Source organism: Mixophyes fleayi, chromosome 10 (genome assembly GCF_038048845.1).
Source record: "Mixophyes fleayi isolate aMixFle1 chromosome 10, aMixFle1.hap1, whole genome shotgun sequence".
NCBI lineage: Eukaryota > Metazoa > Chordata > Amphibia > Anura > Limnodynastidae > Mixophyes > Mixophyes fleayi.
In genome coordinates this window covers 10,529,412-10,548,056 of record NC_134411.1, presented here as the reverse complement: position 1 = coordinate 10,548,056, position 18,645 = coordinate 10,529,412, and the positions used below count along the sequence as shown (strand labels likewise).

At 40.7% G+C, this 18,645-nt stretch overlaps 1 protein-coding gene across 4 annotated transcripts in view; it reads right to left on the bottom strand.

The window, feature by feature from the left end:
• The window catches only part of AP2A2 (adaptor related protein complex 2 subunit alpha 2), a 90,371-nt gene that overhangs the window by 24,667 nt on the left and 47,059 nt on the right, over positions 1-18,645 (bottom strand). For all 4 annotated transcript variants that reach the window (XM_075187849.1, XM_075187850.1, XM_075187851.1 and 1 more), the window contains exons 5-8: positions 13,725-13,854; positions 13,070-13,171; positions 12,199-12,307; positions 303-453 (exon numbers count right to left, since the gene is read on the bottom strand). In XM_075187849.1, the coding sequence (XP_075043950.1) occupies positions 303-453; positions 12,199-12,307; positions 13,070-13,171; positions 13,725-13,854 (492 nt within the window). The remainder of the gene's footprint in view (positions 1-302; positions 454-12,198; positions 12,308-13,069; positions 13,172-13,724; positions 13,855-18,645) is intronic.

The following is an 18,645-nucleotide window of genomic DNA, read 5'->3' as shown; positions in this document are numbered from 1 at the left end:
TGTTACAGGAAGTTTAGCAATAAGAGGGAGAAATTCTTAAAAAGAAGTTGAAAATATGCTCTTTTAATTACATGGGATCTACATGTGATCTATGAACCGTAGATGGAACAAGTTGGCTACAATTTTCCTTTGAATTTCAAATATACTCAAATGTATTCGTTATTCTGGCTCAATTTAAGACAATTTCACACTGGTGTCACTAGGCATGATAACACCAAAAAGATTGAGAACAGTGATCTAACTACCAATCTTTTATATAAACCAGTCAAGCAACACTAAATTTGCCTTAAAATTGGGCTCACCTATCATGGTAGATAATAAGGCTGATTGCCTCAAACAACACAGCATTCTTGGCATTTGAGTGCTGCACTTTCTTGGATTTTGGGGGCTCCTGGGCTTTGTTCAGAATGGTCTCTAAGCACTCAGTTAGCCGTCCTCGGACTGCAGGGTCTTCTGAAATGCAATTATTTACAGGTAAGATTGTACATTCCCCTGTCAAACACAAATATAACTAAACATTTACTCTCCAACAATTTGTTACTTATGAACAATGTTACTCATTTTACACATTATACAAATGGAGGTTAAAATAAGTTGCTAGATTAATACACTCAAATATAGGTACAATTTTAAAGATAGCACCAAGAAGGGAGTATATTACATTTGACACCAACCTGCAAAACGTTAAAAAAAAAAAAAAAAATTGTGCTTTGATATTTTGTAAGTGACCAAACTCTAAACATTGAGCAGTACATGCACATATTACTGTGTACAGTTTCAAAAAGGTCAGATATAGTCAAATTTAAATATGTTGATAATGTTAATGTCTGTGAACACCTTTCCTAGAGGTTTCAAGTAAGACAAGCAACTTGACTGATCCATCTACCAAAGCAAATGAGAGTTTAGGTATCGTGAGGAGATTTAATATGCAGTCTGTAGATCTATACAATTACAAAACAGAAAACTAGACACATTTAATTGTTTGTTTATAAGAATTGCAAATGGATCATCTTCCGGCTATAAATAATTCTTTACCTTCTGGCTCATTGCGAGGCAAGAACTTAAAGTGGTCATTATATTCCAAGGTGACCAAACTAAAACATCCAGGTAATTTACAGAATACCAGCCAGCACTATAACCATGTATTAAATTATTCGACCTGCTGCCTTGTGCCTACAACTTCCTACTTATAAGTCACAATAAGTGGCAACCTGAAATGGAGGCAACAGCAAATTCTTTCTGCTGTAGTTTCACAGTGTGAAAAACATCTTTGTGCCACTAAATATGCAACTTAAAATGTGCCTCTGTACTCATCTAACTTATGCTGGAAAAACTGCAGGTGGGTATGGATGCTGACTTTGTGAGACACATGCCCTCAATGGAATTAAAATGTTTAATTCAGTCAGTCTCTACATTTTGGAACGTTTAGTCTTAATTACTAATATGCAACTGTTTTTTGACCCCACTGACTGTACTCCTGTGCAAATCAGTTGATTCAACCAACAAATCTGGAGAAAAACTGCTTAGTCATATCTGCAAAGCAGTCAAATTACAAATAGCTAACAAGTGAACAAAAAAAACCCCAAAAAACAAAATAAAAAACAACCATCCGTGAACATGGTCATCAATAGAAATTGGCACACTGCATGAATGGAGTATATATCCAGTCTCCTACACAATACTAGGTTTTCAGTGCCGGTTGACGAGTCCACTGGACTAGTTTAAAAATTTCTGTGTTTGTTTTTAGCATATGTGACTCAGAGTGGAGATAATAGTAAGGGTGTACAAGAGTGAGTAGTTTTGATTGACAGAAGGGTAGGCTCTAGTATAAAGGTGGGTTTGCAGAAAGTGATTAAAGATTTGAAGCCTAAGTGGGTTGTGGCATGGGAGAAGTCTTAACATTAGTGAGGGGTCTATCAGAGGATGTAAGGTGCAAAGAAAATAACTTTTTAATGCTTTTCTGGTTACCTGATCAGTGGCACCATAATGAAACTGTTAAGTGAAGAATGTTAATTTATCTGTGCCATTATGTGGACCTCTCTCATTCAATCATTAAGCACAAGCCCGTAAGGATAGAGTCAGAAAAGGGTCAACTTTGGAATGAGACTTTATTCTGAAAATTGGCGAAATATAATGATGGTAACACATTAAGCTTAAAAATGGATACTTGAAGCTTTTTGGAAGCTCAACCCATTGTGGTTGACAAATCTAAACATAAATTGCTCCTTAGTAAACATGTCAATTATGCACAAGCAGACAAATATGCCAAAAAGCTACCATTTCTGACAGCCAGTGCTGCTATCAATTGTAGACGACATAGGTGAAAAATACTTCTTATTGCCTGACATAACGGAGGGTTTTATTACTACAATAAAGTATACATGACTCAGGGGCATTAGGAGAGTGACCTATTTGGGAATTTGAATAAAATCAGTCTACCAAAGCTCTCAACTGATGGTATAATTTACTCAGGCTCTCCATTTGAGTTGGATGAAGTAGACAATGCAACCATGTCCTTCCAAACAGTAAGGCCTCAGGGGTAGATATCCACTCAATAGAATTGCACAAACAGAGCCTTTTATGTTCCCAATGGCCTTGAGACATTTAATGATTTGAAGGAGTCTGGTTTTCTCTCCCATTCTATGGCTGAGGCGCTAATAGAGGTACTGCCGAAATCTTTCAAGGATCCCCTGTATCCCGATTCATATAAGCCAATTTCTCTTCTGCCAACAGACATGAAAATCCTGGCTAAAATATTAGCCCTCTAACTTTCACAGACTTGCCCAGTCAGAATCTCCTGAGCCTGTACGATCGCCCAGAGTTCCAGTACGTTGATGGATGACAGCTTCCCAACCAGTCAGACTGGTGTCCGTAGTATCCGAAATCCACTCCCACGAATAAACCGACCAACTCTTGGCAAGATGCGACCTTGTCAATCACCATATAAGGGACTGGACAAACTGTCAGACAACTACTTGAACTGTTCGTCAAGATGAAGTGTTGATTTGAACCACTTTCTGAGAAGCTCCATCTGGAGCGGTTGAAAATAAAACCACTTCAAACACGGATACCATGGCCCCAAACAGCTTCATGTAGCAGCGAAGGGACACCTCCCATTAGGCCAGAAGGGACCTGGTCTTGGACAGAACAAACAGAACCTTGACCTCTGGAAGAAACACCCGGTGACACACAATGTTGAAGTTGAGGCCAAGAAAACAAATCCTTTGTGCAGGAATTTAGGAAGACTCAGGCAGCTGGATGATCCAGCCATGTGCTTCCAGAAATGTCATCATCAGCTGAAGCTGTTGTAGAATGTGATGGAGCCTTTAGCAGGTCGTCTAGATAAGGAACAAGTTACAACCTGACAATGCAGGAGACCAGCTATGACAGCCATAACTCTTGTGAAGGGCAAAATCCTAAACTGAAAACGTGCCTCGCGGACCGCAAAACTAAGACGACACTGATGCCCCTCCCAAATGGGGATGTGGAGGTAAGCATCTTATGTTCAGTGAAGCAAAGAACTCGCCCTACTCCATGGCCACAATGACAGCCTGCAGTTCAATTCAATCTTAAAGTCCATAACCCGAACCAGTTTGTTGTGGGTTTTGAAGTTCAGGATCAGACTGAATGAGCCATCTGGATTTAGAACCAGAAAGAGGTTGGAGAAGAACTCCAAACCCCTTTCCAGAGGAGGAACCAGAATAATCACACCCAAAACCAGAAGTTTCTAGATTGCTTCTCAGAGCGGCCTACACCAAAGGAACCAGGAGGGCGGATATGTGGCGAAGAAATAGCAAGGAGGAAAATGCGCAAGATCGATAACATCCTGCCATTGATCATGAAACCGCACGAGATGGGCCTCTACCACAATACTGGCAAACTTCCTACCCCTACGGAAACATACCCTAGAAGAATTAGACTACCCACTGGTGGTAGCCGCCCTAGAAATTCTGAAGGCACAAAAGGACCAAAATTTATGTTGTTTAGGCTTGGCTGATGGGCAGAAAAAAGCCGTAATGATCTGGTCCAGCTAAGATCTGGAAAGAATTACACCAATAAAATGTAAAGGCTCTAGTGTATGTTTAGAGTCAGCATCTGCCGACCAAGAGCGGAGCCACGAGGAACTCCTGGCCGCTATAATGAGCGCAGAGCATTTGGAATAAAACACTGCATTCAAATCTTTAACCTAAAAAATCCGAAGACTCTCAAATGTTTTACACTAACACAAGTAAGCCCAAGCCTGATTTTCTTACAAACTTTTAGCCACCTGTTCCCCCATGCCTGAATAGCCTTGTTCACCCAGGGAGTAGACATACCTGGTCTAAACAAGTTGCCAGCCACCACCTAAGCTGAGTGAAGCAAAAAAAATAAAAAATAAATTCCAGGGGCATCCTGGATTGAACACCGCCCTCTCCTCCAGAGGTGGGCAATAGGCAGATCTACCTTGTGAGAATTCTCCCATTTCACAGACTGCTCCACTGAAAACTTCCAGTCAGGCTTCTCCCAAGCCTACAAAACAAACTCCAAAAGCCGAGAAGGAGGGAAACACACCACCTGTTTCTTCTGCCATTTAAAAAGGGAGAAGTCAGCGGAGCCTGAAACCTCCGTATCCACAAACCCTAAAGTTTGCTGAACCCCGAGAAATAAATTGCCCGTGGTCTGTGCATCCGAGGAATTCTCACTGTTATAAGAGACCTCCTCGTCAGACTCCCTAAGCAACCCACCCTCTTCGTCAGAAGAGAGTTCAGAAACCAAAACAATTTTCTAACCATCTCTGGAACACAATGTTTACTAGTCATCCTATGGGGGCGCTAAGGAGGCATTCCAAGGAAGAGGACCCAGCAAGAGCCTGGACAGCCTCAATAAGAGAGACAATGCCAAACCAACCTCAGCCTGGAGCACACCACTAGTGGACTATACTGGCTGCAAAGGCAGTATGTGTAGTGCTGTAAATATATATTTCAGAGTAAAAGTAAAAATATTTCTAGAGAAAGGACAGAAATCAAATAGCTTCAGTAAACACAGAAGCTGTAAAATACAGACAGACTGGTCACCGACACCTATATGAAAGTGAAAAAGATATAGGTGGGCTCACACACACTAAATAAGTTAAAAAGGTGTATGAAAACCGAAAATTAGACAGGGATAAGCCTAGAAAGTGTAAAGAAAATGTCACCAACAGGAGGAGCACAGCAGGAGAGAGACGGGCTGTATAGAAAATGGAGACTCCACTAATGGTAACCTGCCAAGGGCAAGGAGGAGAAAGCCCTTCCCTTCCTACTCACTACCAGCGAGGAACATAAAAGTACCACTATATCTGCTCTGGTCATCGCTGCCACAGCTGTACTCTCAGACTCAATGGACACTTGCTGCGGCTGCAGAACTGTTCGGTGACAAGGGGGACCCGACGACAGCGTTACTGCTGCTCAGACAGCCTCAGCTGCTACCACAGCATGTCTGTGCAGCCACTGGCAATCTCACATTGAGTGCAGGAGACTGCAGTGCGCTGTGAGGTGAGGGAAGCCCGCAGACACCCCACCTCAAGGTCCCATATTGGAGGAAGCCCGCAGGCTATTTATTCCTGGGGTGGTGTTCTTGAGCCCAACACACACACACAAAATAATGATAATATTAAAAAAAAAAAAAAAAAAAAGAAAAAGCTACAAGCGTATGTGTTATAGGAGCTTCGCTTCCACATTATATATATATATTATCTACCCATATCACTTTCTTCAAGGAGCTTTGAAAACCCGGGGTCGAGGCTGCAGTATGAAAGTGGTATCACTTAACTTGCTCATTGTCCCTCCTATGGTTTTGCTGACACTTAGTGGTGATCCAGGATATTACAGCTTTACATGTGATTAGTGTCTCGTTATTATAAATTTACAGTTTGACCTAAATTGCTGTTTATACATCCATTGCTGTGTCACCTATTGTTCTCTCTCAACTACCACCCCCTAACATTAATAACCGATGTCATTTAACGGTCTCTTCAACAGCATGAATATTGTGATTTACCTTCCTGACTTAATGGGGAGTATCTGCCAAGATGAACAAATAACATACCCGAGAAAACACTGGGACTCTGTACCTCGTTTCATTAACAATATCCATTCTTTTTGGCTGGCTGCAGTACATATTTGCTGAAATTGAGAAATATATCAACCCACCGCAGCACGCAAAGGGGGGAGGGATCTAAAAAGGACTTGTCTGCCACTACGGTGGAGAAGCCCCTTCTAGATGAAAAAACTAATATCCAAACCGTCTGATATCTCGCTGGCTCCAGTATCCCATCTGGACATTGCGAAAGCCATAAAGGAGATGATTCCCCAGGAGCAAGATACTAATTTCACATCTGCGATTCAAGAATTAAAGAAACTTCTACAAACTTGCCAATAAGTCTGAATTAATTAACAGAGAATTGATAAGACTTTTAAAGAGGTTGTGCAACTCAAGCTTTAATTGGTGGCAGTTAGGTGGGTACACGACTTTCCGACCGGTGTGTTCTCTACAACGATTGTGCATATGACAAAAAAAAAAAAAAAAAAGAAATTCACAACTCTGTATGATATACATGTATTTAATTGAATTGTAAATTTCCAACAAATACTTGGGTGGTGCTCCCCTACCATGTATAGCTCAAAGAAATTAGCAAAAGAAAAAGAAAGAAAGCATGTAATATAAACAGGGTGTCACACTCTGCTCCCCGGGTATTTCCACCTGAGCCTTAAAACACTATCACTTTAAATCTCTCTTAGTACAGGCTGTCAGCCATGGTTGCACCTGTAAGTACTTCACCTGTGTGTTAGTCAGTTCTGCCATTGGTCAGCCTCCCTTTATAAGGCTCCTCCTTTCACCTTTTCCTTAATGGTTCTTCAAGTCATACCTGACCTGTTTCTATGTCTCCTCCGTGACCCATATCCCCTGGTATCTGTGCTTCATCGCTGCTGTGTGTCTGGACTCTGCGCAGCTGTTCCACTACCGCGGTTATCGTTACGATCAACGCCCGCTATTCATCCTGTCTGCACCGCTGACTACTGCTGTTTCGTTCCACATCTCTGTGGCTCATCGTAGCTGTATATATCTGGACTCTGCTGATCTCTGTGAACCACTTCCACTACTTGTTACTTGTGGTAATTGCTGTGATCAACACCCGCTACCTACTTGGCCTGCACTACCGACTACTGCTGCCTTGTTCTATACTCCTGTGGTAAGCTGTGGTACATAGTTGCTGTATATATCTGGACTCTGCTGATCCCTGTGTACCAGTTCCATTATAGTGGCAATCGTTAAGATCATTGCCTGTTGTCTATCAGGTCTACACCGTTGACTACTGCTGTTTCATTCCACATCCCTGTGGTAAGCTGTGGCTCATCATTTCTGTATATACCTGACTCTGCTGATCTCAGTGTACCTTGCTGTGGGAACAACGCTTGCTATCTACCCTATCAACATCGTTGACTAGTGCTGGCTGGTTTTACATCTCCGTAGTGAGCAGTGATTCATCGCTGCTGCATATCTGGATTTCATTGATCTGCTCATCTCCAGCAACTTCTTTGAACTTTGTATTATGTTCCACTCCCTAGTGGTATAAGTGGTGACTTTGCTTATTAGGCATTCAGTCTGCATTATTGAACTTTACTGATGGTTCCTACTCTCTGTATATTATCGTGATCATCGTCTACAGTTTATTCAACCTTCAGTGAACTTTGCATTATATTTTATAATAAAGTGGTAATCTTTCTTATCACCATTTGATCTACGAATTGGATTTCTTCTGCTATTCAATCTGTTCTCCATCTGTCTCACTGAGAACTTCCCTGGAGGGCGGCGACCTGCAGGGTGGAAGCCGCTGAAGCCCAAATTCCCTTGTGGGAGTCTCTGGTGAATACCTTCCACCTTATTAGACTCCACGCCTCTAGGGAAGTCTAGCTAATACCAGTCGAGACAGCAAGATCTCACTCATCTATCCGTGAGCTAACCCGACACGGGCACTCTTAGAGTAATAGAATAATATTTAAAAATACATACTTTATTGAATATATACTAAAATGATCCCTAAATGGCCAATGAGCCACCAGTGGCGAAATATTTAACAACAAAAATGAACAGTGACAAAAGTGCAAAATGTGTGATTAAAATTGGCGGCTGCTGCTGTCCCGCCTCTCTACGTTAGCTATATTTTAGTGGTGAATCAATAATCACAATAGTAAATCGTTATCGGATCCTAAATTGTTAATCTCTCAATATAGATGATCTAATCTCTTTTAGTGTCCTAATTGAGATAATATAACAAAAGATGTTTAAAATTTGATAGATAAATATTATATCTGAGAATTAACTAGGTGCAAGAGAAATATACTGCACCAGGTTCAGACGGCTCTATACAAGTAACAGCCTCTGTATGGAGATTAAACTGAATAAAAGGCTGATCTCCTTCCTAGTGGAGTGCTGTGCTCCTGTCACTCCTGAATACATGCTATCTTAAGAGAAGCCTACTGATAATGAAAAAAAGAACGCTACTCTAAGCGGATACGGTCCTGGATATACCAGGGCTAGTGCCGCTAAATGTTGTTATCTAGGTATAAAAGAAGAGAAAGTATCTATTATAATAAAGCATAGCGAGGCGAACGCCGACGCGCATTTTGCATACTCGCTTTAACATGGCTTACCGATAAAAAAAAACCAATGGCATGCTTTTAAAGGGAAGAGACAATCCCTGTGATTACATCACAATTGTTCAGCCAATCAGATATCCTGAAAATCGGAGAATATCAATTTTCTGAAAGGCACAAATGTAATCCGAAAGGTCTACGAGTGGTAGAAATAAAGAAATTTGATCCCACTATGAGGGGAGGGGATAGGTAAAAGACTCTGTAGAAGTGAAGTATCCTGGATGTTTAAACTCCAAACCTTGCACCCTGAGGGTCTCAATTCCCTAAATTCCCTACTATAGACACACACTTACACACAGACATGGACAGACAGACAGAGAGGGAGAGACTAGGGTCAATTTAGATAGCAGCCAATTAACCTACCAGTATGTTTTTGGAGTGTGGGAAGAAAGCGGAGCATCCGAAGGAAACCCACGCAAACACGGGGAGAACATACAAACTCCACACAGATAAGGCCATGGTCGGGAATCGAACTCATGACCCCAGTGCTGTGAGGTAGAAGTGCTAACCACTAGGCAACTGTGATGCCCACAATATATGTCACCTTTATTTATTATTGGATATTCATGAGAATGCAGCCTATCAATTAACTGGCAGTCAATGTCATCACTGATTTACAACAGAACCAATATTTATGGGCACGTACATTGGTTTTACCAAAAATGTCTGCATCTACTGTTTAAACAAAAGGTGCTCTTTAGAGTTGTACTGCCACCTATTTAGAAGTGTAGTGCAACATTTCCCTTCCTAGGTAGAGCCTGGGGGCTGCTACATACAGCTGTTTTTGTATAGGACTCCACCATCTTACAGCCCAAGCCAAAAACCGGAAATTTGCTTCTGGGAGGACCAATTAGGAGAACATACAAACTCCACACAGATAAGGCCATGGTTGGGAATCAAACTCATGACCCCAGTGCTGTGAGGCAGAAGTGCTAACCACTAGGCCACTGTGCTACCACATGTATGCATAATTTTATATAGGTATTTCAATGTTATATGTGTATTTTGTTTATTGTGCAACTAGGATGAGTAGATTTATAGAATTTAGAGCTCCTTAATAAATAGTTTTGTTTGATTATTAGGACGCTATTAATGCATTACTAATGAGATAGGATTAAAGCACAAAGAATGAATACAACAATATATGAATGTAAAGTTCATACAAAGAAAAATGACATGACACATGAGAGAAATGGGAGAGTATACTAGGGGTCTTTTGTTGAAAATCTCTGATATTTGTTTGTGCAATTTTATTTTGAAATTTCTGGATATTTAGATGTCTGGGTAATTTAGGATTTATTACATTTAAATATTTTTTATAATATAATATCCTATATGGTTTATAATATATTTAGAACTTGATGAATTTATTTTTTTATTAAAATGTTATTTTGGTATATGTATGGTAACATCTATATTAATTAAATTTATTTTGTGTAGTTTGTGAAGAGACTTCCCGCTGACCAATCATATAAAGAAACGCCAGGGTCTGATAATTGCTAGTCCTCAAACATATGAAGTCAATTTATTTAAATTAGAACATCTATCTCTATTTAAAAGACAATTGTTTAGAGATTAAGCCATATTGCTTGAAAAAAAGTCTGCAAGAGGCGAAACGCATCGCAAAGCTGACTGTATAATGCCATATTTCAACCAACCTTAATTCCAATTTGTGTATAAGGAATCTAACCGTAGCGTTCTATACGCTTGGAGTTGTGGCTTAAGGAACAGATCCAGAGAGGAATTTTTTATTTTTATCACTAACACTTATCTGTCCGGACAGTGATTCTGGCGTGCACCACGAAGAGAGTTCAGTTTCTCTTTCATCACAAAGCCGGTAACACGCTGAAGAGTCATGTGAACTCTATTCAGCTCCTGTCACCGGGTGAGTATTTTGCCAACGGACTAATACTAATCCGTCATTGCCTCTGTGGTGAAGTTTCTGGGGGTGTGTGGATATTACACTCCATTCACACCCGATCCTCCAGCGGATGCTAGGATAAAAGTCCATATTATTGTCATTATATACCTACACCGATAAAGATTCCTTACATTGGATGGAAAGACATTATTTTAATGGACTAATTGTGTTCTTGGAATATCATCAGAAATATTTGGAACAATTGGTTGTTTATGGAACACAGATTTTAGTGGTGAAGCTACAGAGCAATTTTGCCAATATTTTTCTAGATGTTAGATATTTTTCTAATGGTCCTATTAGGCTTTATGTGGTTTAAGTTGTATTAAATATGTCCAAATTAATTTATGGTCTAATGAATTTATTGCAATATAGGCATCACCTGCGCAGTTCAAATGTGTTTTTAAATTCTCATTAAAAATGACAACAAGTATTTATTATTCACAGGGTATATCTCACGCCCATTAAATTGGCGAAACTTAGAAGTGAACAAAGAAATAACTGTCTGAAAGGTCATGACCCACATGGAACCTTTTGGCATCTCATTTTGCAATGCCCTAGAATCAGATAAAGATGTACTAAAGTGATTAGGTGTAATAAAAAAAACATGTATAAGGATAGCCCAATATTCTCCGGGCACATGCATCTTTCGGAGGAAACTGGAGGATATGCTAAAGAGAGAGACATAACAATATTCAAAACACATATTTTATTTATGGTAGCTAAAGTCTGTATAGTTAGGCTATGGATGGCTCCTGGTGGTGCAAATATTTAAAACTCAATTAAATTAGATGACGAAATGGTGGGTCATAAATGATTTATCTACACTAGTAGAAAATGTATTTTAAAGTTTTAAAGCATCTGGGACAGATTTCCTGCATGCATTACAACCAGCCTACCAGATGAAACCCGCACGGACCCCTATTGTTGGCGTTATGTACATTTCTGAATGTTGGTTTTTGTATGTTGCATATTGCAGAATTTATATAATGTATTCGGATATCGGATTATACAATACATTTCACCGGTGATTGTTACTTTTAATAATCCTAAACAGTACATAAGAGGATAGTTTACAGTTCATAATGCACATAATAGTTTGGTCCTGCTTGTGAGGTTGTTGCTGAAGGAGGAATATTACATGTACGTCATATACAGCCAACTACATCACTCTGCTTGGGTTACAAATGGGGTACCCCTCAAGTTTCCCGATTTCTTGTTACATTTTGGACATTTTAATATCCATTGTTTTACCTACCCCTAGCCCAAAACTTAACCCATGCACCCAGCTATGTAAAAAACCAGACTAGAAGCAGTGCAGTGAATGGGGAGCAGATTGCCAATACTATACTGACTGCATTCTCTCAACATTTGCTCTCTCTCCATTGATAACAGAGCTCCCAGCCTCATCAGATTTACTAAGGACAGAGAGGCATGGAGCCATACATGTGGTTTATTACAACAAAGACGACGCGATAAGAGAACGCAGAGTTTAAACAGGGAGAAAGATCAGATTCATCCCCCTTTATCCTTCTTCTAGCTGCAGCTGACAATCACTAAATTACTGCTGCTATGTTGGGTACTGAGTTCTGCAGAAATTATTACCTGGGGGCGGGTAACACTGTAACAGCCTTAGTAGTTTTACAGAAAGCCAGGGAGCCGGAACAAAGTAATACGTGTAATCCTGCAGGTCTGTGGAGGCTGAAGTGACAATCTAAAAATGGAAAAAGTCACACTGTCAGTTCACAGTGAATGTATACAACCAAGATATACAGGTAGTGCCACATGAGAAGTTCAAAACAAATGATAAAGGGGAAAAGAGAAGAAAAAGTTATTAAAATACTGGCCGTAGAGTAGCATGCAACACCAATAGAATTTACATAAAAATACACTCTTGATCAGGACAGCTACTACAGTGAAGTTTATATCAAAACTTGGGGGGGGGAAAGGGGGAAACTGAACCCATAGTAGTTCCCACACCTTTGGAACTATGTGGAGGAGGAACAAAACCACAACTCTAAAATATGAGCCCAAAGTACACTTTGTTCAACACAGCAAGGCATGGCGAACTTTTGTAAGCTTTCTCCAATACATCATCATCTTCGCTGGATAATTGTGGCAGGTCGTTGTGTGGTAAAATTTAGCCTCAAGTACCCACAGGAAAAACAGCTGCCCATTAGTTTTGTTATATATGTATGTTTTAGATAATTGAATCATCCACAAACTAGCCAGGAAAACGTGACTAATACCTTCTCTATTAGTGTCAGGGAGGTTGCCAGGAAAATTATTATTTACATTTCGGTAAATAAAACTCCCAAGTAATTTAACACACACTACCAAGTGGAATGAGATTTAACATAGCACAATTCAAACCCTGACTTTCTATGCAGCAAGTCTAAGCAAATTGTACAGAAACATGTTCCTCACCAACTCGGAAACAAACACAAACAAACAATTAGCAGTGGTTTGTCATTACCCTGCTTAGCCTGGACACTGCCAGGGAGACGGAAGTTTTAAACTCTTCAGGATTCTTCTGTGCCAGGGTGGTGATCAGACTGGTGGCAGCAGTTACTACACCCTAAAACACAGTGCATGGGAGATAATAATCACTTTCAACCAAAATGTTAATATATGCTAATAAAACAGTTTTTCAAAACATAGACACATGAGGAAGATGTACAATTGACATTACCAATTCACCCGGCAGTTGGACAAGACTGCCTGCACTGAAAATCATATTAAACTGTTACTAAGTTATACAAAATGAAGAGGGAAAATACATAAAATTTCTATTTGGCAGATGAACCTAATGTTCCATGTGTAATCCACCATAGCCAAAGGGAAGATTAGTCGGCTTCACAAACGTTGCAATATTAATGTTATTTCAGGTAACTGGCCCAATATTGCACCATGTGTGGGCCCCAGGAAGAGTGATGCCAGATAATCCAGCTAAAATGAATCCGATCATTATTGCGTATGCTGGTAAATGCATTCAGAATAGGTTAGTAAATTGTTAGTCTACCAAACAAACCAACAGATCCCAGTATAGACCAGGAGATTTTTGCGCAACTTGCCCCCTACACAGAAAATCCAGATCTAGTCTAATCATAGCTGATCTTCCACCACCTTACCAGATGCTGGTCATTCAGAAGATGTACCACTCTTGAGGTCCATTCATTGGTGAGCACAAGGTCTGGGGAGGTACGGTAGAGCCGCAGTAGACAGAGGGCAGCACTCTGTTTAACACTGTCCATTGTGTCCCTATTGTGCAAACAAATAAGAATAGCTGATTAGGCACTTTAAAGGGTGAAAAACATTTTCAGAACCCTACTATAACTTCATATGTTAATGACATGTCAGGTTTAGTATGTCTAAAATTGTATTTTTCTCTCCATATACACACACACACACACACATACATTATTACTGACTTGCAAGTTCATAATTCCCATTTGTGTTTATTAACCTTCATAAAGTACTCAGTATTCTACAAATGTCAAAGATAACAGACAAGCAACAAAATCAAACACATTATTATATTTTTCAAATGCTGCAGAAAGGGGATAGATGCATTTTGTAAATGTACAGTACAGGTATGATGTATCCTGTTGGACAAACACTTTTGCTGGGAAGTAAGAAGCACATTACTGGTTAGAGTTGGGTTCTTCCTGATCATTTACAGCTTAGTCTGGTAAATTTGTCACCATGTGATCACTTCTGTCCAGAACTAGGAAGCGTTATCAGCAAGTCTCAGTGGCGATCGCCCCCCCGACCAGGGGCTTGCTGCCGACAGCTGCACACTGTGCAGGTCCGTTCAGCAGTGACAGTGTGCTGCCCGGCTGCTCTGATTGTGTTTTAAACACAATCAGAGCAGCGGGACAGCACACTGCCACTGCCGAGCAGACCTGCACATAGTGTGCAGCCGCCGGCAGCCTTAGAAATAAGAAAAGGGGGCGGGGCCTAAATCGCCCCCCCCTAAAATCGCTCCGGGTATATCAAGAGTCTAGATCCGCCGACCGGCAAGTCTGAGAGTCGGATCTTCTAAACAGTATGATGCATCCAAACACTTGTAATACAACTAAGCTCTGCATTCTTCCTTTTACTTATGCAGAAAGGATATAAAAAGTCCACAACCCCTTATTGAGAGTGCAAGTGTTTGTGATGAAGTGACATACACAACCTACAATGCCTCGGTTGCATAAGTGAGCAAACCCTTTCATGATGGGGCTGTAGCAGTGTTCAGAGTTATTAAATTACATTCAAAATCATGTTCAAAGATAATTAGCATACATATGCCAGCAATGAAAGGGATTGTGATTAACCCCACATACAGATCAGCTTTTCCTCTATGATTTCCTTGCAGTTTTCTTGGTTGCAACCCACTGATATAGCCATGGTCTGCAAGGAGCTTTCAAAACATATATGAGATGTCATTTTTGAAAAGTACCAATCAGGAGAGGGGTATAAAATAATTTAAATAAGGCATTACATGTACCATGTAACACTGCGAACAGTATTATTATTATTATTAATTTTTATTTATAGGGCGCCACTAGGTATCCGTAGCGAGATGGAGCGTGAATGGAGATGAGGTTGGAGATGTAGGGAGCAGTGGAGTTGGAGGGGGCCTTAAAAGTAAGAGTGAGGAGCTTGAACACGATTTTGTAGGGGATGGGGTGCCAGTGGAGGGATTGATAGAGGGGGGAGACAGAAGAGGAGCAGCGAGAAAGGAAAATGAGCCGAGCGGCTGCATTGAGTACAGAGCGGGGGAGGCCAGTAAGGAGGAGGTTACAGTAGTCCAAGCGGGAGATAATAAGAGAGTGGACAAGGGCTTTGGTGGCATCTTGGGAGAGGAATTGCCGAATGCGTGCGATGTTGCGCAGCTGGAAGCGGCAGTATTTGGCGAGAGAGAGGATGTGAGGGACAAAGGAGAGAGAGGAGTCCAGGGTGACGCCGAGGCAGCGAAGTTGAGAAACAGGGGAAATAGAGGAGTTGAGAGCGGTGATAGAAAGGTCGGAAGGGCAGGGGGAGTGAGTGGGGGGAAAGACAATAAGTTCGGTTTTTGTAGGATTGAGTTTGAGGAACCTAGAGGACATCCAGGAGGTGATGGCGGAGAGGCAGGCGGACACCCTGGAGAGGAGGGAGGGAGAGAGATCGGGAGAGGAAAGGTAGAGTTGGGTGTCATCCGCATAGAGGTGGTACTTGAGACCAAAGGAGCTGTATGATCAATAACTGGAGAAAATATGCCACAACATGGTCAATGCCAAAATCAGGACGTCCCTTCCAAATGCATGACAGTACAAGGGAGAAAGACATCATTATAGGATCTACAGAAATGTCTGTCAGTAACTGGTCACTCCCTGCATGTACACAACAATCTCCTGCATTCTGCACATGTCTGGGCTATATAGGGTAGGGTGGCAAAATGGAAACGACTTCACACAAAAAAGAACATCCAAAAAAAAACAACAATCATGTGATCAAACATCTTATGATCTGATGAGATCAAGGCTGAATTTTTTCCCCCTATTCTAGAAGATATGTTTGTTGAAAAAAACAATACAGCTCACCAGATAAAAACACCATACCTACTGTGAAGCTGAGACAGGAGCTACTATCAGGAGAGAGGGTATAATGAAAAGCTTCAATGATACATGATAACGATCCAAACATCCAAATTAACCAAGGAATGGCTTAAGTAAAAAGGAAGACACACAGTCTTGGAAAGGCCCAGTCAGAGCCTAGACCTCAATCCTATTGAAAACCTGTGGAATAACCTAAAGGGGTTGGGCACATGAGATCCCCTCACAATTTTATGGACATTGCACTTTTTCACATGAAGAGTTGGAGAGAATTGCAAAAGGTCAGGTGTGTGAAGTTGATAAGAGTATTAAAAAAAAAAAAAAGTCGCGGTACTATAAAAAGAGAAAAATGTGACTCCACAAAGCAATAGCTAAGGGATTTGTACACTCTTGCAACCAGAAAATTGCAGTATGTTTTTTTACACTTTTTTAAAACTTTTTACCTTTATTGTATTTTATAAAAAGTAACTACAGGCCTTACAGATTTTCTTTATGCAGTTTTGTGACGTGATGTGATAACTATACAACCCTGCTCCTCCTTGTTTTGGGGGGTTTGCAGGTTTTCAGCAGCCAGAATGCTGGATAGCCTAAAAGCCTTGTAGTGTCAGCAGTCAGATGCAGGGAGCTCATTAAACTATTCTGCTCAGACTGCAGCAACTCAAAAAAAATATAGGTAATCATGGTCTGGGGCAGCATGGGTGGCAGCTACATGGGGCCTGGCAACTGAGGAGCTCTGACAAGAGTCCTCTGCTGTCTGGCTCCACAGCAGCTGCTACCCCTGCTGCCCTGGTAGTTACACCCATGAATGCTGGTTACAGAGCGGATTCTGGTACGCTGGGCGGACAGCCCAGGGGAGTTAAAGTTGCAGTAATAGGAACGAGCAGGATCTTCACAATAACAGCATTTACTGGCTCAGTTAACTCTTACAAGAGATCTTCCAAGCTCATACACAAATATCAAGTGAATGTAGTAGTTCACATGGTTTAGTAGCCCTTCTTTTATACTATTTATTTTACACAGGTCTGGGTGTCCCACATTCCTTAACCACTCCAGCCTGCCACCCCCCCTCCTGCAGCATTCACGTCTGGCCAGAAGCTCAGCTGGCACTGACATCATTTAATCTAATCTTCAGATCTCCCACCCAGTCTTACTTCCAGGGATCTGTCTCTGAAATCTAGGACCACCTACAAAACTAATTTGGATCCAGGATGTTGACCAAATCCGGTTAACCAAAGCTGAAGACTTATGCTACAACGCTTGGCTACCAAAGAACTCCAGGAGCTGTCAGGAGGGCCACGAGCGCTGCTTTTCTCCAGTGCTTGGAACAATATAGCACCACAAGGTCCTCGCGAAGTACAATAGAATATATTATATATCTAATCTTAAATTCATCAAACTTTAGGACTTGGTTAAGATGGATGAATGTTAGTCATGTCCTGACATGTTAAAAAAAAAAAATTCCCACATATTTCAAAGTAAGAAAAAACAATCAGACATTGTGTAGGTCGATAAGAAAGTGTCCGGTCAAAGGAACAGTTTTATCTTATTTCCATCCTGGAATTCATATTGTACAGTAGAACAACAAGACACTGATAGGCATGCAAAGTTAAAGCTACCTTTGGAGATATTAATCAAGTTAAAGATCCCAAAAACAAGTTTGTGACACTCCAAAAAAAACATCCATTTCTGTATGTTGTATATTATTCACATATGTCCCCTTTTAGTTAGGAATTGAGAAAAAAAAAAGGAGCAAGTTTGCACCTTGACAAATCCATGTCGCACTGCAGGCTCATGTTTAAAATGTGCAGAGATTTTGATTTTGAGTGTGGGGGGTGTCCGAGTGCATCTATGTATTACAGTGTAAAAAAAAAAAAAAAATCTGCCCGGTATATGAACGCCATCTTCAAATGTAGCCATTATTTTCTCTGCATCGAAAAATGCATTTGCACATGTTTTTGTACAGGACCAAAATTGCTTTTTTTTTTTTCTTTGATCTAAACGAGACCCCTAGTGCACATTAGACAAAACAGATAGAAAGGACGTGCATGGTACTGCAACATATTTTATTCTCTATTTGAATAGAGCATCTTATCAGTCACTAGACTCAAAAATTTATTTTAACAAGGGCTAAAAACGCGCGCGCGCACACACACACACACACACACACACACGTATGCATGTGTATCTTTGATGGGGTTATCTAACTCTATTGTCAAACTAAAACATACATTGGAGACCAGTAAATTAGGTAATGGTTGTAAAACGCAAGAGAGTCTATAGATAAGACGACACACCCTAGAACAGCTGACTAGAAATTGTTTACAGCGTTGTGCTACAGTAAATTGGAATACCTGTATGGTTTAAATTGATGAACATATGATCATTTTGGTTGGGGCAATTGGTCCATATCCTTATTCAGGGACAAGTAGTGTACATTACATGTAGGTGATTAGAACGGGAAAGTATTCTA